This window comes from Mytilus galloprovincialis, chromosome 2 (genome assembly GCF_965363235.1).
Source record: "Mytilus galloprovincialis chromosome 2, xbMytGall1.hap1.1, whole genome shotgun sequence".
NCBI lineage: Eukaryota > Metazoa > Mollusca > Bivalvia > Mytilida > Mytilidae > Mytilus > Mytilus galloprovincialis.
Genome location: NC_134839.1, coordinates 67,565,354 through 67,588,494, shown reverse-complemented (window position 1 = coordinate 67,588,494; position 23,141 = coordinate 67,565,354). Strand labels below are relative to the sequence as shown.

Genomic DNA, 23,141 nt, shown 5'->3' with positions numbered 1-23,141 from the left:
AAAGTTTCATAATAAGTTTCTTTTAAGTGACAATCATTTTATTTTTATTCTAAAAGTAACTATCATAACCATCTTATGAAGCACAAAATAAGCAAATACTTTTGATGTACAAACTTATGGGATGAAATTTCCAGTCAGCATCCTATGCCTTGCAGAATTTTACACCTCAGATAGAACAAAGATATTATTAAATTCATTAAGTTTATATTTTGTTAATACAGTCTTAATAAGATGGATTGGTTATTGTATTGAATCCTTAATTATAGTTCAGTTTTATTGGTAGGAAAAGACAATTAAACTAGAGGCTCTAAAGAGCCTGTGTCGCTCACCTTGGTCTATGTGCATATTAAACAAAGGACACTGATGGATCATTCATGACAAAATTGTGTTTTAGTGTTGGTGATGTGTTTGTAGATCTTAATTTATTGAACAATCTTGCTGCTTACAATTATCTCTATGGACCAGAAGTGACAGTGGAAAATATTTTGTAAAAATTTACAAAAATTGACTATAAAGGACAATAACTCCTAAAGGGCTCAATTGACCACTTTGGTCAAGTTGACTTATTTATAGCTCTTACTTTGCTGTACATTATTGCTTTCAAAAGTTTATCTCTATCTATAATAATATTCAAGATAATAACCAAAAACGGCAACATTTCCTTAAAATTACCAATTTCAGGGCAGCAACCCAATGACGGATTCTCTGATTCATCTGAAAATTTCAGGGCAGATAGATTTTGACCTGATAAACAATTTTACCCCCATATCAGATTTGCTCTAAATGCTTTGGTTTCAGAGATATGAGGCAAAAACTGCATTTTACCCTATGTACTATTTTTAGCAGTGTTGGCCATTTTGGTTAACGCGCTGGGTCACGGGACACATTTTTTAAACTAGATACCCTAATGATGATTGTGGACAAGTTTAGTTAGTAGCTTCAGTGGAGAAGTTTTTGTGAAAGATTACAAAAATTTACAAAAAATTGTTAAAAATTGACTATAAAGGGCAATTACTCCTTAAGGGGTCAACTGACCATTTTGGTCATGTAGACTTATTTGTAGATCTATCTTTGCTGAACATTATTGCTGTTCACAGTTTATCTTTATCTATAATAATATTCAAGATAATAACCACAAACGGAAAAATTTCCTTAAAATTACCAATTTAGGGGCAGCAACCCATCAACGGGTTCTCCGATTCATCTGAAAATTTCAGGGCAGATAGATCTTAACCTGATAAACAATTTTAACCCGTGTCAGATTTGCTCTAAATGCTTTGGTTTCAGAGATATAAGCCAAAATCACATTTTACCCCATAGTTCTATTTTTATACATGGCGGCCATCTTGATTAGTTGGCCGGGTCACCGGACACATTTTTTAAACTAGATACCCTAATGATGATTGTGGCCGAGTTTGGTTTAATTTGGCCCAGAAGTTTCAGAGGAGAAGATTTTTGTAAAAGTTCACGACAACGGACTAGGTGAGCTAAAAATTAACCTATCAGATTGAATGAATTTAACAGTTATGCATAAAACAGAGCTGAAGGACGCCTCCGGGTGCGGGAATTTCTCGCTACATTGAAGACCTGTTGGTGACCCTCTGCTGTTGTTTTTTATTTGGTCGGGTTGTTGTCTCTTTGACGCATTCCCCATTTCCATTCTCAATTTTATTTTGTTTACCTCCATTTCCAGTGGCACAGGCAAATATAACCCAGCACACACAACCTCCCCATAATGTTCTATGAACTGTGTTATATAATGCTGCAACGTTGACAGACATTGGATGACCATTTATTTCATCATACAATCCATACAGAATAATTATAGCTAATCCTGCAGCTACTATCCATACAAACAGGTTGATATACTGTTAAATATATAATTTTTCAAAATACAAAACATACAAAATATCTTTTAGACATCATTAATCCTACCAAGTTTAGTTTTGGTTTTTCACGAGAGCCTAGTTTACTAACCTGTAAAATTTTAAAATATTAATTCAGAAAAATTAAACTTTGGATAACTATGTTGGAAAAATTACGTAATTAAGTAAGATTCAAAGCAGAGTTTTGACAAGAACTATTATTACTTATTCCAAGAAGTTTTTAACCATAAAATAAGACACTTCTTTTTGTCTACCTATATTTCAAATTAACAGTTATAGTGTACCTAGGACTAAGGCATGATCCTTGTCATCAATAGTAAGAAATGAACCAAGGCTAAATGATAATTTGCTTTTTTGGGGAGGGAAGGTGGAACTCTTTGAAGTATCATTTAAATCCATGTGTTTCCATAAATTGGTCAGATAAATATTTTTACAATTATTGTGCTTCTGACATCATGTTGACATAATAAATTACCTTTCTGCACTATAGTGTCCAAACTATACAGCATTAACTTTATATATATATAGTTATGAAACGATAAATGACAAACCTAATTAAAATGACAATAGATCACATTGGTCTATAAGGTGAAGTCAACAATTATATAAAACAACTATTTTGGGTTAAAACTATGCAGTTGTCATTCAAGTATTCTATATTTACCCTGTTAATCCGACATTTACAGTTAGTTCTGTATAGCACATAACCTGTAAACATTCCCACTAAATAGGGTCCTATACGGCAGTATGGTTTGATGTAGTAATAATCAAAGTAGGAAAAGAAGTCACCCCTACAAATATAAATCATAGATAAATCCTGTAAACATTCTCACTAAATAGGGTCCTATACGACAGTATGGTTTGATGTAATAATAATCAAAGTAGGAAAAGAAGTCACCCCTACAAATAGAAACCATAAATAGAACAACTAGAGGCTCTCAAGAGCCTTATGTCGCTCACCTTGGTCTATGTGCATATTAAACAATGGACACAGATAAATTCATGACATAATTGTGTTTTGGTGATGGTGATGTGTTTGTAGATCTTACTTTTCTGAACATTCTTGTTGCTACAATTATCTCTATCTATAAAGAACTTGGCCCAGTAATTACAGTGGAAAATATTTTCTAAAAATTTACAAAAAATTTTGAAAAATGCTAAAAATTAACTAGAAAGGACAATAACTCCTTAAGGGGTCAATTGACAATTTTGGTCATTTGACTTATTTGTAGATCTTACTTTGCTGAACATTATTGCTGTTTACAGTTCATCTCTATCTATTATAATATTCAAGATAATAACCAAAAACTGCAAAATTTCCTTAAAATTACTAATTCTGGGGCAGCAACCCAACAACAGGGTGTCTGCTTTGTCTGAAAATATCATGGCAGATATATGTTGACCTGATAGACAACTTAACCCTGTCAGATTTTCTCTAAATGCTTCGGTTTTTGAGTTATAAGCCAAAAACTGCATTTTACCCCTATGTTCTATTTTTAGCCGTGGCAGCCATTTTGGTTGGATGGCTGGGTCACTGGACACATTTTTTTCAAATAAATACCCAAAAGATGATTGTGGCCAAGTTTGGATTCAGAGGAAAAGATTTTTGTAAAAGATTTCTAAGATTTACGAAAAATGGTTAAAAATTGACTATTAAAGGTCAATAACTCCTAAAGGGGTCAACTGACCATTTTGGTCATGTTGACTTATTTGTAAATCTAACTTTGCTGAACATTATTGCTGTTTACAGTTTATATCTATCTATAATAATATTCAAGATAATAAGCAAAAACAGCAAAAGTTCCCATAAATTACCAATTCAGGGGCAGCAACCCAACAACGGGTTGTCGGATTCATCTGAAAATTCGAGGGCAGAAAGATCTTGACCTGATAATCAATTTAACCCCATGTCAGATTTGCTCTAAATGCTTTGGTTTTTGAGTTATAAGCCAAAAACTGCATTTTACCCCATTGTTCTATTTTTAGCCATGGCGGCCATCTTGGTTGGTTGGCCGGGTCACGTCACACATTTTTTAAACTAGATACCCCAATGATGATTGTGGCTAAGTTTGGTTTAATTTGGCCCAGTATTTTCAGAGGAGAAGATTTTTGTAAAAGATTACTAAAATTTACGAAAAAATTGTTAAAATTTGACTATAAAGGGCAATAACTCCTAAAGGGGTCAACTGACCATTTCGTTTGTGTTGACGTATTTGTATATCTTACTTTGCTGAACATTATTGCTGTTTACAGTTTATCTCTATCTATAATAATATTCAAGATAATAACCAAAAACAGCAAAATTTCCTTAAAAATACCAATTCAGGGGCAGCAACCCAAGAACAGTTTGTCCGATTCATCTGGAAAATTCAGGACAGATAGATCTTGACCTGATAAACACTTTTAACCCTTGTCAGATTTGCTCTAAATGCTTTGGTTTTTGAGTTATAAGCCAAAAACTGCATTTTACCCCTATGTTCTATTTTTAGCCATGGTGGCCATCTTGGTTGGTTGGCCTGGTCACGCCACATATTTTTAAACTAGATACCCCAAAGATGATTGTGGCCAAGTTTGGATTAATTTGGCCCAGTAGTTTCAGAGGAGTAAAAGATTTCTAAGATTTACGAAAAATGGTTAAAAATTGACTATTAAGGTCAATAACTCCTAAAGGGGTCAACTGACCATTTTGGTACAGTTAACTTATTTGTAAAACTAACTTTGCTGAACATTATTGCTGTTTACAGTTTATCTCTATCTATAATAATATTCAAGATAATAACCAAAAACAGCAAAAAATCCCTAAAATTACCAATTCAGGGGCAGCAACCCATTAATGGGTATTCGGATTCATCTGAAAATTTGACGGCAGAAAGATCTTGACCTGATAAACAATTTTACCCCTGTCAGATTTGCTCTAAATGCTTTGGTTTTTGAGTTATAAGCCAAAAACTTCATTTTACCCCTATGTTCTATTTTTAGCCATGGTGGCCATCTTGGTTGGTTGGCCGGGTCACACCACACATTTTTTAAACTAAATACCCCAATGATGATTGTGGCCAAGTTTGGTTTAATTTGGCCCAGTAGTTTCAGAGGAGAAGATTTTTGAAAAAGTTAACGACAAAGGACGACGGATGCTGGACGCCGGACGCCAAGTGATGGGAAAAGCTCACTTGGCCCTTCGGGCCAGGTGAGCTAAAAATATAATCAATTACAAGTAATAATAATCAGCGATAGATGATTTAAAAGATTTTAAATTCTAACTTTTTTAATTGAAAACCCAGCTTGTCCTAAAGAGAATGAACTCTAAATGTTTCAGTTTATACAATAAATACTTGATAAAGTAAAATCTCTATTTAATATTTTGGTTTCGGCCAGCAGTTTTATGTTATGTAGTGCAGTTTAATGTTACTGTGGATTCATTATAATTCGTTGGATACCAATTTTTGTTGAAATCCTGGTTACAAGTGAACCATGAAATTAAATGTTTAACAAAATACATATTTTCTATAGGATTGTACACACAATTGGGCAAAACCACGAAATTAAGTATCGATGGAAAAGCTAGCATTCTTTAATCTGCCAAAAATTGGTAGCCCTCCCCCCCAATAAAAAAAAATCCACAGTATCTAGTGCAGTACAATTGGTATATTTTAATGTTACTCTTAAAACATATTGTATAAGGAGCAGGTTACCATTTAAGGAAACAAAACTATTTAATCTATACAAACCCTGCTACAAGGGATGGTTTCATGTTGTATGTTTTTGATATAACTCCAGTTGCAATCCATGATCCTAACAAAAACACAAACATCACAATACCACCTATTGCCTTAGAGCTGAAACACATGTACATATGAAAAGCATTAATTTATAATACTAATATGTTAAAGCAATCAATTTAAATGAGATCCTCCTTTGAGTTTTCTTTGTAAGAAGAAAGTATGATTATGCCATTTTTTCAACTTTGTGTAAAATGATTACATTGGACAAATATTTCAATTCTAAAATGTTTTAGACATCACAAAGACATTAAAATTGATATTTCTTTTATACAGCTTTAAATAATACTAAACTATTTTTAAAAGGATTGAAGAATTGAAAACAATTATCATTTATTATGCTAATACATGTAGATCAAAAGTCCAACCAGACAAGAAAATTTATCAGAGAGGTTAGAATAAATCATAAAGCTGAAGGGATAGAAATGACTGGTGGCGATGGATAGTCATCATTTGAAATTTTGAAACGATCCTAAACTGTTCTTCAAATTTCTGCTGCAACATGAATTGTCTGATTTTTTTGGGGTTCAGAATCTTTCATTTCAACATTGTTAAACCAATAATTGTTAAACTGCCTGTAACCCAAAAGAACCTAAGTTTATGTTCTTCAGTATTTATTTTCTATCATTAAATTGTCCTGTTGATGCCACTGTTAGTGGCAAAACATGCAGACAACAATAAAGCATTTCCTTACAGTAATCCAGGATGTTGTTTACGTTTTATAGTTTTATTTTCCAGAGGTCAGCATACTTTGGTACCCATTCTGATTACTCTACCAGCTTGTACCATTAGAAGGTGTTAGTTCCTATGTGTATAGTTTTAATCTATATAAAGTACATTTTCCATACATCAACTACACATCAATATCATTATGATAAAAACAGAAAATTGAGAATAAGTTAACTTACAAGAAAAGTGGAATTATTATTAGTGGACTGATAACAAAAAACTGCATATCATTGGCTAGATACCATGTCCATGCCATACACTACAATAAACAAAATATTACAATATGCATTTATTCTATTCAATACAATAAACAAGATGTCATGATATATATTTACTCTAACGTTGGCTAGATATAATGTTGGAGCCATTCAATACAATAAACAAGATATGACGATATGTATTTATACTATTCAGGTCAAACACTACAATAAACAAGTTATTATGATATACATCTATAATACTAAAATAAAGAGGTCCAATTTGTCAGCAGTCATGGGGTACAAACGACTAATCAAAGAATTCAACTTTATATATAGCTAATATAGGAGAATGTTGTTGATTAAAAATTACACCACTCCAGACCCTTTTGTTTTCCACATATTTAATATTGCCAATAATTAACAAGTTCTGGGTCAAATCCGATACCTATACCAATAGTATATTCACCTGTTACCTATACCTTATCTGTACGTTCTGCATCTGACAGGCGCACCACCAAACGGTGTATTTAGGATTTGCTATATACACGGGTTGACACTACTAAATTCTATCATTGTCACATTGTTTCCTATTGTAGTATTTTAATCAATATGACTTTAAAAGATGACAATACGAATACTAAAATTCTAGACTTAAAATAAGGGGCATAGGTACAGTTTCCAATTTGTTAGTGGCATGACGCAAAACAGCGACAAAGAATTCAACATTATTTATAACTAATATTGGACAATGCTGTTGATAAAAAATTACTCCAGGCCCTTTTGTTTTTCAAATAGTCAATATTACCAATAATTGATAAGTTCCAGGTCGACGGTTTCAAACAGAAAGATTTTGAAAGTAGAGAAAACTGTGCATCTTGTAATCAGCATGACTTTATCAGATGACACAATCAATACTAAATGTCCAGGCTTAAATAAGGCTTAAACATAGTTATATACTTTAATTCAGTCACTGACCAGCGATTTCACGGGTGTGTTCTAGTTAACTCTAATTTGGCTAGATATAAGTCTGAGTCATACACTAATAAGGCAGATTTATAGGGGGCAGGGTATCCTCTTTTATCAAGAAAATTTGGTTCATTGTATATAGAACAAGAATGTGTCCAAAGTACACGGATGCCCCACTCGTATTATCATTTTCCATGTTCAATGGACCGTGAAATTGGGTAAAAAATCTAATTTGGCCTTAAAAGTAAAAAGATCAACTAATAAGGAACATGTGTACTAAGTTTGAAGTTGATTGGACTTTAACTTCATCAAAAACTACCTTGACCTAAAACTTTAACCTGAAACTCACACTTTTAATTTCTATGTTCAGTGGACCATGAAAATGGGGTCAAAAGTCTAATTCAGTTTAAAAATATGAAAGATCATATCATAAGGAACATGTGTACTAAGTTTCAAGTTGATTGGACTTCAGCTTCATCAAAAACTACCTTGACCTAAAACTTTAACCTGAAACTCACACTTTTAATTTCTATGTTCAGTGGACCATGAAAATGGGGTCAAAAGTCTAATTCAGTTTAAAAATATGAAAGATCATATCATAAGAAACATGTGTACTAAGTTTCAAGTTGATTGGACTTCAGCTTCATCAAAAACTACCTTGACCAAAAACTTTAACCTGAAACTCATACTTTTAATTTCTATGTTCAGTGGACCATGAAAATGGTGTCAAAAGTCTAATTTTGTTTAAAAATAAGAAAGCTCATATCATAAGGAACATGTGTACTAAGTTTCAACTTGACTGGACTTCAGCTTCATCAAAAACTACCTTGACCAAAAACTTTAACCTGAAGTTGGACGAACGGACGGACACACAGACGAACGGAGGCACAGACCAGAAAACATAATGCCCCTCTACTATCGTAGGTGGGGCATAATCACTGAGTGAAGCGGGCTCCCTCTTAGGAAGTCAGTGCCTCCCTTATGAAAATTTCTGTATCAGCCACTGCACTACAATAAACAACCAATGTGCATACCTATATGATAAATAAGAAAATTGTCCTCATTCAGATTGAATTTATGTCCATGCTGACAAATCCATCAAAATATCAAAGGGCATCTAAAAATGTATGTTTCCATTTTGGTGTAAACATTTTCTGGCTAACATTTATTTAACTTAGGTCAGGGAATGGGTCAATCATTGGTTTAATGGTTATAATGATAAGTGTCAAAACATCAATCAAAGAAATTTTGTGACTTCTCTCATTAACTATTAAATAATTCCAAGGGGTATAACTCTTTTAAAAATATTTGATCAGCACTAATTTTCCACTTGCAAAGACATTGCTGATATAAATTTGATTAACATAGAGCAAAAAATTGTAGACATGAGAGTGCTAACAGTGCAACTTTCCATAAAATTTCCAAGACACTTTGAAGGCAGGGCATAAAAATACATTCATATTATCATATAAATTTTTGTACCAGTACTGTAAATTCAGAAGTTATTGAGTGCATTTATGATTGTGATTTTGTCATTTTAGACAAAAATGCTATTCAAATATTGAGAAAACTCCTGTTTAATTCATATAAAAAATTTCAAAATGTGAGTTTAAATTATTGCCATTATTATCCTGTTACTACTATCCAACTACTACCACTTCCTGTGGTTTTTAATTACTCACCTGTGAACTTGTATCTTTTAGATTGACAAAGTTGTTTACATAAAGGAAATTGTAGTACCAAGCATCTTTACAATAGTTCACTTCCATTCCATCTTTTTTCCAAAGAGGACCACTTCCAATGTAAGGAAATAATGACACATATACCATCAACACTAACATATATGGTGGAGTTAATCTGTAACAGAATAAACCTGATTGCATTAAATAGTGAAATTAAGATTAACATAAATAGTGGAGTTATCTTGTAACAGAATAATAGTGCAACTATCCATCTGTATGAAATATTGTGCAAAAATATTGTCCTCAAAATATTGAAATACATTTACTGTAATATTTTCTGAATAGACTTCCTAGAGAGAACATCAACACACACATACACACAACCAGTAACACTCATATTTTGCGTTCCTTTCATTTAAACAATTCTTTATAATTAACAACATAACTTCATGATAAATTACCTTACATTTAAGCCTGAAAATTTTCTGATGTACAAACAAACAGACTGACTAATGGTTGGGCACACAGAGAGGAATAAATATTGCCCCAAACTGTTGTTAGTTTATACACCAGTTATAAACAGGCTTTTTTATTACCTTTTTTTTTAATTTGAACTCCCTTTTGTTTTTGTGTTTCCGAACTTTTGGTCAACTAACCTAAACATTGATCCAAATGAATTTTGAAGTCAGTGAAAGTAATATCTACTTTATAATCCATTTCAAGGGGCTGCAACAATAACCTTTACATAAATTTTGTAATTTTTTACAATGGTGTTCCGTAAGTACTTTACGAGGTTACCTAATTGACTGTGATTTCAAAATACAGACATGTTCCATTAACTTCATAAATTTTATATCTTTTGTCTCTGTATATTTGAGGTGCATCCTGACCAAAATTAAGACACTGAATATTGAAATTATAATAAATCAACAATTTAATAAGAGTTTCTTCACTTTTTAAGTCTTATGCATTGGTTAAGTACAAGACAAAGATCTGTGAAGTCTAAAAAGGATTTATAAAACTAATAGGTGTTCTATTGATAAAATGATGACTTTAGAACAATTACCTCTGATTGCAGATCACAGTTTAGTACCCATAATTCATTATTAAATATGGACACAGAGATGCATCTAGCCTTTTCGTGATCTAGGTAGTATAATGAAAATACTGAATCCATATGGCAAAATTTAAACATATAAACAATGCAAAACAATCCAAAAGTCAATGAATCATGACTTAATATACAGGGCCAGTTAACAGATACAGAGTAATTGACTCAACATCAGTGGTTCCTCTTAACCTGCTCTTATAACAAACTTTAATATTTAAACAATAGAAATCATTTAAAGTCAAAAGACCATAACTGAGAAGGCGAGGCCAAATAAACTCCACGAAAATGAGATGTGCTAATGTTAATACAACTGAATACAAAATATCACTGACCTGCCCCTAGTGAATCCTATTAAACTGAACTAATCAAAACTAATACATTGGTTGATTTGGCCATTGGAAAACAGCATACCTAAGTCCTCCTTTATGACTCTAGATCTGCCAAGGGGAGACAAAAACTGCTGCTATTTTTTTTAAATTTTCCTAATCACCTTCTGCATAGGTGATGAATAATGAGATCCATTGTTCAAGCATTTTTCAGTACTTATGCCTGTCATCTTCAATGAATCCTTGAGATCAAGAAATTGAACAAAAAAAATTCAATATTGAGATATTTTCCTTCGAATAGATCATTTTCAGGAATGCTAGGTAACTTCAAAAAGGTTTCAGTTTTAGTGAACATTTAAAAAATATAAAAAAATACCTCCAGAATCTATGGAAATAAAACATAAACCAATTTATCTTCCCATCTTTTTTCTTCATCTCCTTCATTATTAAGTAAGTTAACAAGAGGCCACTGTAATATAAACAAAAACATGATGTTAGTATATGTATCAGGAACAATATTGTAAACCCCATAATTTCATTTTTTGTGATTTGAAGACTAAATCTCACTTTTAACTGCGCAGGTTTTAATTTTCCATTTTTAATCAAATCATTTCAAAGTTATATGCAGTGTCTGTAACATGGTTGTGTGGTAAAATGTATAAATACTTGATTAAAACTTCAACAATAAAGTTTCTGAAAAGGATCCTGAGGAAGTTGAAAAATTTCACAAAAAATGAACACTGCATGAACATGCTGGAATGTCTCGTCTGCTATACTGATAAATTTCTTTTTCCTTTACTAGTAAGAACATTTTCATAAACTTTAAAATACACAATAATTCAATGCATAAGCCGGTTAATTTAATTTTATTCTATTTATCATTTATCTGTTATTACATCTCTTTGCAAAGTCTTTATATCAAAGGACTGTCCTTTTGTAGGAATAGTTATTTAACTTGGTAATGGGGGACATGTAAAAAGTAACCATACATTTTTTTTTTTGTTGGGCACAAGTTTTTGTGGATTATGGAAAAATTGTATGTTTGTGGATAATTCATTTCATGGTTTTGCTGACGTCTGCAAACAAACCTACATAAAACTTATGCTTTGTTGAAAATCATTATCTGTGGTTCACCTTCATCCATGAAATCCACGGAAAGATGTATTCCACGAATAATAATGAGTCCCCAGTAAAATATTTACCTGAGAGTGAAAAACGTATCAACAGACACTAAAGCATTCAGTATTGCTCCAAAAGTCCATCTCTTAAACATCAGTATAGTAAATGGAAGCTGGTTATCTACAAATATAATATTGTTTTGTACATTGTACAAAATTATACAGACAATTTTTTGTTTGGTTGTAATTTTATCACTATAAACATTGACTTTCATAATTTAAATCAAATTGTTCAAGATTTTATTTATCAAAAGGTAGTATCATTTCTCTCTCATTTCTACCCAAAATTCTTCTATTAAGGTGGCTCCTTGGTACAAACATTTCAGCAAAAAATTAAACCTTTGTTTTTTTATTACAAGTTTTATTTATTACACTATTAGTTATTACTTTATGATATGGTACAAAAATCAACCCTAAAAAAATGATTCGGTTTGTCCCCAGATGACTTTTAAAATGTTTGTATCATTCAAAATGCTCCAAATTATCTCCCTTTGGTACAAAAATGCTATTTTTGGCATTAAATTTGAAATATCTTTTTTAACTCATGCGTGACCTATATTTTTTATTATTGTTTTCAAATAAGCTGTTCATAAACTAAATAATTGTAAAATTTAAGCGATTTCTGTAATTAGGTTATTTTTTTATTTCGATATTACATCTATTTCTCCTATTAGTTCAACAGAAAAAAAGGACATTAACAAAAATGTATGCTTCTTCCAAGGGCAGATTGTGACAATGAACAGTGACCCCATCTTTTTATTTCATTTTTCTTTTAAGTATATGATAAAGTTCATTTATAAAAAATTATAGCGAAATCCTATATTAGAAAAAAATTTTGATTTATACCCAGGAGCCCCCTTAAGATAATGATAGCTTTAATTGATTAAAATGTAAGCCATGAATTACCGTATCAACAGTGTATATTGCTACTACAAAAAAAAAAAGTTCTACCATACATGCTAGAATACAAACATGGAGGAACTGCAGAATAGTAGCACTGTAAAGAAATTCTATGACTAATACTATGAATACTTTTTACTTTTTACTGTTTTAAAAAAAATTTAATTTATTAGTACTAAATTTCATGTAAAAAAGATTACTCAGAATTTCGTGAATTCTCAAATTTGTGGATATGTATTCTAAACGGAAAATTTCCTTTTCATAGGGAACGACATTTTGTGGTTCAATCTAACCACAAAATCAACAAAAATTGGTACCTAGAGACAATAAGTTGTTACAAGAGATATACAAAGTGGAAAAAGTTCTTAAATACATGCAAGTTTTTTCTGCTAAAAAGATTTTTGTAAAATTAACAGAATTATGACTCTCTTATGAGTTATAATAATGCATACCAGAAATTGGTGAAAATATTCCATAGGTATGTCCTAAAATGACCCATGACATGCTAATAAATCTGATTCCATTCACTGCATTCAAACTTCCAGCAGATTGATCAGTACTCAAAATTTTGGCACCATTTGTGTAAATGGAGAATGATAGTAGAAGTTTTCCAAGTAATCCTATAAGATAAATAACAATATCAATGCATACCTGCAAGGGGAGATAAAAATGCGTAGGTATGTCCTAATATCACCCATGACATGCTAATAAAACGTATTCCATTCACTGAGGTTAAGCTGCCAGCTGATTGGTTGGTACTCAAAATCTTTGCTCCATTTGTGTATACAGAAAAGGATAAAAGGATTTTTCCAAATGTTCCTGTAAATTATACATGTATAAGCAATGTGTCCTGTTTTACTTGCACTAATTTTTTTTTTTTTGTCAATAAAGGATGTAACAATGCAAAATAGAGAAGATACCAATGGCAGGTCTGTGGCCAGGAATTTCCACAGGGAGGTTACATGAACTCAACTTTAACAGTTACAATTCCAAATTCAAACAGAACATTGACTTGTCAAGTGCTTATTTGTTTTCAGGGCAGGGATTCAAACCCCTTGAACCCCCTGGCTACGGGTGTGAAAGGTATATTCAAAAACATAAGTTTAAAATGAACTTACAATGTTATGGCAAAAATGTTCTTTCTCCTCTTATCTTTTCTGATGACAATAATTTTCCTTTTAAACACAAAATGATTATTAGGAAATAAAACTTATTTACCAGGTTTGTATTCCTGTGTGGTTTTATCTCCAATCAATGGTGTGTCTTCTTCTGCTGTTATTTTATGATGATAGATTTCTGTAACTTCACCATTTAGTAACCCAGCCATTGATTGAGCTTTTGACTTTGGCCATTGTAAGTAAAGAACATCATAGACAGTACCAATTACCATAACAGTCATAAACAGTGACACTATCACTCTGTAACATTTCATAAGAAGACCATTTACATTTAAATATTTGGATCTTACGAGTCAAAAGAATAGTTTAAGTAAGCATAAAATTTGTTTAAAGTGGTGAACAAAAACTAAAATACAAACTAGTAATGTACATGTATGATACTAACTTCTGGCACAAAATACTACTCTGCAATAGCTTTTACCAGGTTTCCATTGAACCAAATGTTTAAGAATCTAAAAAACATGAGCTTCAATATCCAATAGGGCCTCTACAGAGTATAAATGAAACATATTGAAGATAGACAATGATAGAGTGTTAACAACTTTAAAATACTCAAATAACATCAAAGATAAAAAGAAGAAGGTATAATCTTAAGGACCATTTTTGGGGGTTCTTTGAATTTGAAATTCAAATAGTATCATTAATCTACCAAATAGTACAATGTATCCTTCACTGAAAGATACTATATGGTAGATTAATGATACAAGTTCACACATTATTTATAAGACATAAGTCTGTTAAGCATCAGTATTTACATTTTTTAATTTTGTTTTATATGCTTGTGATAGTGCTTCAAACTTTTTACATTTTGTGCAAAACAGCCTAAATTTAATATCATGTCTTTAATATTTATAAGAGCAACTGCCTTACGCAAAAAAAAACATTTTCTATAAAATGCATTTTAAATTAGATGTTTATCATTATAAAATTTCATTTATGTAAAAGCTGTTGCTCATATATATTTTAACCCCATAACTGTGAGCAAAATTGCCATTATTGGCCAAAAAATGTAAATTCAAAATGTTTATAATATTATTGTGACATTAAAAGTCACCATTATGCATGCAATTCAGGATGAACTTAGGTGAAATACAAAAAATCGAGCAAATTTAAAACTGATACTATAAGTCGGAAGAACATTAGTTAAGGAACAAAATAAGCTAAAATAAGCAAGGAGTGTGAATATCTGACACTTATTCCTACACCTCATCTAAGTACATCCTTAGGTGTCTAGATTACATTAATCTGATCATTTATCATAAAAATTGAAATGATTTTGGAAAGCTTAAATTAGTTTTCTATTTTGTGATTTCATAGGCAATATAATGGCTCCTTTCATATAGCCTCCTTGTTTCCTTTCAACAGACTATTTTCATATTATAGTCTATAATAGCAACCAAAAGAAGTGAAATAAAACCAAATTTCTGTAATATGAAAATAGTCTATATAAGATGGTAACGAGAGTTCAAAAATCTGGTCTGAAACATGTTTTTACAAAATCAGGTTTATGTGATGTAAATGGTAGTCCATTTGTACTAGAGGCTTTAAGTTCTTTTACAGGTTGTATAATACTTACATTACAACAGTAGCTCTAGTATCAAATTCTCTGTCTGGATCTTGGCACTGCACTGATGCAGCCAGCATAGTATTATTAGGAATTTTAGACAGAACTGAAATATTTTAAAAACCTTTAGTGAGTAAACACATAAACCCAATGTTCCTTATATAAAGGCGAACAAGTTCATAGTGATTTTCTGGCATTGTTTTTTTTTTCTGTTTTCTTTTAGGTATGATTTTTTCCTGTTATGATTTCAGATAAATATTTAAATAATTGTTGACAGAGATATGTCTCGCCTATTTGTTATTTTAAAAATGCAAATTTGAAACTAAAATAGCAATTCTTTAACATGTAAGTCAATAGACCATGACTGAGGGGGTGAGGCCTAATAATCATCATGATAATGAGATGTGCCAATGCTAATACAACTGCATACCAAATAACAATGACCTACCACTAGTGGATCACCATTAACTAGACCATATCACAAACTAATACATTTTTGAAGCTCTCTCCAGAAAAATGTGTACATAAAAAAATCTTGAAAATATTTTTTTGATGACACCATTCTAAAATAAAGGAATGGTCTCTTTTATTACAGTTCATCGAGGATATCACATTTTCCTCACTTTTGATATGTATTAAATTCAGACTGTACAAATTTTTTTGTATTTTCTTTGAGGCTAGCTACACTTCCAATTTAAACTCTATTTGCAAAATTATGTCTTTCTTTAGAATAAACCTTAGCTGAATTGGTCAAATGAAGGTATTTATATCTGCATCAAGATGCAGGCTTAACAATCATTTATTTGTGTGTTTTTAACGCCACTTTTGGGCTATTTCATGGTGGCCAGTTTTAATTTGTGGAGGAAGCCAGAGTCCCCGGAGATAACCACCAAACTTTGGAAACTGACAATCTAAGACAATTAAGATTGGAGTTGAGTGCACCCACATGAGTTGGGTTCAAACACACATCAGTGGTAACAACTGGCCCACCAAGGCCCTTTCAGGCTTTAAAAGATCATATATACCTGTGTTCAACAATATTAACGTGTCATTCTCAGAACATCCATCAGGAACACACACACCTAACCTTACCAAGTACTGACTAGCAGCAGCTAGCTGAAATTAAACATAAAACTATTGTGTTATCAATTATTATGACATTTTTTTTAGCCAGTACTGAATAAATCATTTTAGGAAATGATAGGAATATTGGAAAAATGTATGGGAATCTACTTTGATATCAATACACATCTTCACAAAATTTTCACAAGCATTTCATACTGATACAAAAACTTAAATATTTTTAAAATTTTACTAACCATTTCACATTAATTCATAAATAGTAACATTTCATAAATTTTGATACCATCTTAAAATCCAATGATCACATAGGTGAATGGCTAGATCACACAAACAAATTATTTCTAGATACCTTTATGATAGTTCAAATCCAATTTGGTCGAATTTAATTCATGTGGTTTCAAAAGTTTTTTTTTTTAAATTTACAACGAAAGATGCTAGGCATGCTAAGTGATGACAATTATTTGCCCATTGGTCTACAAAAAAAGTCAAAACTGATTTGTTTGTACCAATTTAGAACTTACTGGATTAGGTATGACTTTTGCAGGAATTGGTATTCCAACCAAACAATATTCCCCATCAAATGGTGCAATTGCTGTATCTTCTGTCAGATTACTATGTATAGCAAGACATTCCTCATAATCACCTAACCATGTGATATCACCATCAAGAAAATCAGCAGGAGGTTTGGCTGCTGCATCTATCACTGTAAAAAATAATCATGTGATTACCATGTGATATCACCACCAAGGAAATCTGGAGGTTTGGCTGCTGCATCTATCACTGTAAAATAAAATCATGTGATTACCATGTGATATTACCATCAAAGAAATCAGCAGGAGGTTTGGCTGCTGCATCTATCACTGTAAAATAAAATCATGGAATTACCATGCGATATCACTTTCAAGGAAATCAGCAGGAGGTTTGGCTGCTGTATCTATCACTGTAAAATAAAATCATGTGATAACCATGTGATATCACTTTCAAGGAAATCAGCAGGAGGTTTGACTGCTGCATCTATCACTGTAGAATAAAATCATGTGATTACCATGTGATATCACTTTCAAAGAAATCAGCAGGAGGTTTGGCTGCTGTATCTATCACTGTAAAATAAAATCATGTGATAACCATGTGATATCACTTTCAAGGAAATCAGCAGGAGGTTTGACTGCTGCATCTATCACTGTAAAAAAATCATGTGATTACCATGTGATATCACCACCAAGGAAATCTGGAGGTTTGGCTGCTGCATCCATCACTGTAGAATAAAATCATGTGATTACCATGTGATACCAACATCAAGGAAATCAGCAGGAGGTTTGGCTGCTGCATCTATCACTGTAAAATAAAATCATGTGACTACCATGTGATATCACCATCAAAGATATCAGCAGTGATAGTTTATCAGAGCAACCTCACTGCAATTTTCAGAGTTTGATAGAAACAGATGTCTATCATTTGCCATATACATTTTATTGAAACATTGAAAATACTTTGGATCTCATCCTGTTTTAGTGACAAAAGAGTCCTGTGCATTCCTAAAAAAATGATTTTCTGCTTTGGATAAAAAAGTGTTCTTTTTAACCTATGTGAAAAGTTATGCAAAAAAGTATGGTCCATATTAAGCCAGCACTTAACATTAAAGTATGTGTTGCTGTGTTTTGTACTGAATTGATTTAAAATAAATGTGCTGTTTAATATTTCAGGCTATAGGATCAGTCCGATCTGCTGAATGACCTATAATAAAACACTCTTGTGATGGTTCTTTGAGGTATTAACTGTGTTTGATTTTTTTTAACTGAATGGTTTAAAGAATTGTTATGCTGTAAAACCAGTCCCAGGTAAAGAGGAATGTTAATTAACATATCACAACACAATGCGACTTATATTATAAATTTAGTTCGAAGTTGTTATGTCTTTTCATACATGTCATATGCATATCTACTTCCTCAACCTTTTGGTCTTTGGTTTATAATTGACTCATAATTAACTTATTTTTTTTATTTTTTGCAATCTAAAATTATCACAAATTAATATTCATAAAACATAACAATCATTTATGGCATTCAAAATTGTTTAGCTCTTCTAGACCAGTATAACTATCTTAAACCAATATAGGTGTGTAATATACAAATTTACTATATAATCTATTTGTGACATTTATACAAGATATTCAGGTAAAGCATACATGTACAAAGGTGACTTGAAAAATCTATATGCTAGACAGGGTGAATAACTAGGATAGTTTTTATTTAAATGTTATATTGAAAAAGGTTGGAAATAAGGATTAGTGGCAGTCAGGTACTACAAAAATAACTCAAAACAAACAATACATATGGTGTGTAAACATGAAATCTTTAAACATCTGCAGTTTTTTTTCTAATATTGAGCATGTATGGAATTTAAGACATAAAATTGAGTTGTTTATTTCAATCTATTGACGGCTTAAAAAGATTATAGGACTAGAATTTTAAACTACTGACTGAGTGCATATTTCACAATCATTTGCAATGATTCATCTCTACTAGTACATCTCTTAATATGAATGATAAACTAGAGGCTCTCAAGAGCCTGTGTCGCTCACCTTGGTCTATGTGCATATTAACAATGGACACAGATAAATTCATGACAAAATGGTGTTTTGGTGATGGTAATGTGTTTGTAGATCTTTCTTTACTGAACATATTATCATATTGTAGGACATTAGGATATGTTTCATAAGCATTCAATAAAATTTAGGTAATCACTTAATAAATTCTCCCTAGCCGTCTTTCAAAAATGAAAGAAAAACATTAATAATTAAGATAAAGTATTATCTGTCAGATGAGATTTCCCTGTCTTAAACAATATTTTGTACTGGTAATAAAAAAAACTAGAGGCTCTCAAGAACCTGTGTAATGTGTTTGTAGATCTTTCTTTACTGAACATTCTTGTTGCTACAATTATCTCTATCTATAATGAACTTGGCCCAGTAATTACAGTGGAAAATATTTCCTAACAAGAATGTGTCCATAGTACACGAATGCCCCACTCGCACTATCATTTTCTATGTTCAGTGGACCGTGAAATTGGGGTCAAAACTTTAATTTGGAATTAAAATTAGAAAGATAATATCATAGGGAACATGTGTACTCAGTTTCAAGTTGATGTAACTTTAACTTCATCAAAAACTACCTTGACCAAAAACTTTAACCTGAACTTCGCACTATCATTTTCTATGTTCAGTGGACCATGAAATTGGGGTCAAAACTATAATTTGGCATTAAAATTAGAAAGATCATATCATGGGGAACAAGTGTACTAAGTTTCAAGTTGATTGGACTTCAACTTCTTCAAAAACTACCTTGACCAAAAACTTTAACCTGAAGCGGACGGACGAACGGAGGCACAGACGGACGGACAGAATGCCCCTCTACTATCGTAGGTGGGGCATAAAAATTCTAAAAATTAACAAAATTTATGAAAATTGTTAACAATTGATTATAAAGGATTATACCAATTTTGGTCATGTTTGACTTATTTGTAGATCTTATTTTGCTGAACATTATTGCTGTTTACAGTTTATCTCTTTCTATAATAATATTCAAGATACTAACCAAAATCTGCAAAATTTCCTTCAAATTACTTATTTCGGGACAGCAACCCAACAACCGGTTGTCCTATTCATTTGAAAATTTTACCCCATGTCAGATTTGCTCTAAATGCTTTGGTTTCAGAGAGATAAGCCAAAATCTACATTTCACCCCTATGTTTTGTTTTTAGTCATGGCGGCCATTTTGGTTGGTTAGCCGGGTCATGCCACACATTTTTAAAACTAGATACCTCAAAGATGATTGTGGCCAAGTTTGGATTAATTTGGCCCCGTAGTTTCAGAGGAGAAGATTTTTGTATAGATAACTAAGATTTACGAAAAATGGTTAAAAATTTACTATAAAGGGCAATAACTCCTAAAGGGTCAACTGACCATTTCTGTCATGTTGACTTATTTGTAAATCTTACTTTGCTGAACATTATTGCTGTTTACAGTTTATCTCTATCTATAATAATATTCAAGATAATAGCCTAAAAACGGTATAATTTCCTTAAAATTGCCAATTCAGGGGCAGCAACCCAACAACGGGTTGTCTGATTCGTCTGAAAATTTCAGGGCAGATGGATCTTGACCTGATAAACAATTTTACCACATGTCAGATTTGCTCTAAATGCTTTGGTTTCAGAGTTATAAGCCAGAAACTACATTTTACCCCTATGTTCTATTTTAAGCCATGGTGGCCATCTTTGTTGGTTGGCCGGTTCAAGCCACATATTTTTTAAACTAGATACCCCAATGATGATTGTGGCCAAGTTTGATTTAATTTGGCCCAGTAGTTTCAGAGGAGAAGATTTTGGTAAAAGCTAACGACGACAACGGACGACGACGACGGACGCGAAGTGATGAGAAAAGCTCACTTGGCCCTTTGGGCCAGGTGAGCTAAAAAGAAGAAGAAAACTTTATTTTCTTAAAAGCTGTCAAGAGTGGATAAAATTTTGGATAAATGCACAAATGTGGCTAAGTTACTATATATTTTTTACCATGACTCTGGTTAAATTCTTCCTTAAATGCCACACACTATGATATCTAGTAGAGTTGAATCATCGTGCTTAGTTTCATAACCAAACTCAATGTGGTTTTCAAGTTAGACAGTAGAAACAATGTGTGTACAATTTATGATAGTGGTAAGGTTAAACTAAATTTTATCATGATTGATTGATTGATTGATTGATTGTGTTTTAAAGCCACTTGTATGCGCTACATTTTTAGCTATTTGGTGGCGGTCAGTTTTAATTGGTGGAGGAGGCAGCAGTGCCAAGAGAATACCACCAACCTTCATGACATTCAATATACTTGTTGGTTCATTGTGTGTGACACATCTTATACTAGTGGTTATATGCTTGCTTAATTTTGTGACAGAATATTTAAAGGTTTTAAATTTAGAAAGCAACTAGAGGCTCTAAAGAGCGTCCCTCACCATGGTTTTTGTGCATATTAAACAAAGGACACAGATGGATGATTCATGACAAAATTATGTTTTGGTGATGGTGATGTGTTTGTAGATCTTACTTTACTGAAAATTCTATTCTTGCTGCTTACAATTATCTTTATCAATAATGAACTTGCCAGTTGGCCAAGTAGTTGCAGTGGAAACTATTTTGTAAAAATTTACAAAATTTTTGAAAATGGTAAAAATTTACTATAAAGGGCAATAAGGGGTCAACTGCCATTTTGATCATATTGACTAATTTGTAGATTTTACTTTGCTAAACATTATTGCTGTTGACAGTTTATCTCTATCTATAATAATATGAAAGATAATAACCGAAAACGGCAAAATTTCCTTAAAATTATCAATTCAGGGGCAGCAACCTAATACAGGTCCGATTGATCAATTAAACCCCATGTCAGATTTGCTCTAAATGCTTTGGTTGCAGAGATATAAGCCAAATTCTACATTTTACCCCTATGTTCTATTTTTAGCCATGGTGGCCCTCTTGGTTGGTTGGCCGGGTTAGCAGACACATTTATTAACTAGATACCCCAATGTTGATTGTGGCCAAGTTTGAGCCGGATGAGCTAAAAATGAAGGATGCATGCATGTACAAACAGATTACTATAGGCTATCTCTAGATAAATTGAACTAGGATGAAATTTGAAAACAACTGGAGTTTTGAATAAAAGAAGGCAGAATGAGATACTTTGCGAAAAAAATAACAGGACAACATTTTTCATCCTCAACTTCTTGGTATCAAAAAGTTATATTTTAAACTATTTTTGTCCACATATTTCTAAATTCAAAGTTAAAAGTTGTTTAATTACATCTAAGTAAAGAGAGAATTTAATTTCTACAAAATATAACAACTGAAAAGTAGTACATGTACATGTATTCTATAATTTCTTGCTTATTTGATATATACCCAGTGGGTTTGGGACATTTTTATGAAGAAAAACAGACAGCATTTGTCTACATGAATTAAATAAACTAAAAATTATCAAACATAATCGATGTTACATGTATATGACAATGCAGTCATGGTAAGATAAACCAAGTCACACAAACATGTACTCCTTACACTCATTCAATGCACCAAACATAGTTGACTTAGTATCTAATAAACAGACAAAATCACAAAATGGTTATAATTTTTTATTGGTTCCTGACAATGAGGTGAAGGTCAGATAAATCCTGTCAGACTGACATGTTCACTTTATTATTATTCTGTTCACAAAATATAGCTGACCTATTGTTTATGGTAATTTAAAAAGATCAAAACACAAAAACTTAACATTGACCAATAAACAGTTAAAATGAGGTTCAGCTAGGATGAAACTTTAAGAGGTTTCAGATATACAATTCTTTTTTTTTAGTTGTTATTGACTTTGAACTTACTGAGCTGGGATTATTCTCAGATCTGTACTTTGTGTCTTTTTTTATGGCCATTCAATTTTTTCAAGGCAATTGAAGAAAAAAAAATCAGATGTGAAATAATCAAATTATAGCAAATCTCTGATCTCTGAACAAAAAAA

The 23,141-nt window shown here is 31.9% G+C and overlaps 1 protein-coding gene across 2 annotated transcripts in view; it reads right to left on the bottom strand.

Moving 5' to 3' along the window:
• LOC143064188 (nose resistant to fluoxetine protein 6-like) overlaps positions 1 to 23,141 on the bottom strand; it is a 34,881-nt gene that overhangs the window by 5,731 nt on the left and 6,009 nt on the right. Inside the window, exons 2-13 of one of the 2 annotated variants that reach the window (XM_076236840.1) lie at positions 17,104 to 17,285; positions 16,525 to 16,615; positions 15,512 to 15,605; positions 13,976 to 14,175; positions 13,210 to 13,377; positions 11,882 to 11,978; positions 11,056 to 11,148; positions 9,243 to 9,417; positions 6,574 to 6,653; positions 5,615 to 5,722; positions 2,551 to 2,677; positions 1,682 to 1,868 (exon numbers count right to left, since the gene is read on the bottom strand). In XM_076236840.1, the coding sequence (XP_076092955.1) occupies positions 1,682 to 1,868; positions 2,551 to 2,677; positions 5,615 to 5,722; positions 6,574 to 6,653; positions 9,243 to 9,417; positions 11,056 to 11,148; positions 11,882 to 11,978; positions 13,210 to 13,377; positions 13,976 to 14,175; positions 15,512 to 15,605; positions 16,525 to 16,615; positions 17,104 to 17,285 (1,602 nt within the window). Of the gene's footprint in view, positions 1 to 1,681; positions 1,869 to 2,550; positions 2,678 to 5,614; positions 5,723 to 6,573; positions 6,654 to 9,242; positions 9,418 to 11,055; positions 11,149 to 11,881; positions 11,979 to 13,209; positions 13,378 to 13,408; positions 13,577 to 13,975; positions 14,176 to 15,511; positions 15,606 to 16,524; positions 16,616 to 17,103; positions 17,286 to 23,141 lie in introns of both variants that reach the window. The other variant, XM_076236839.1, reaches the window with a different exon arrangement.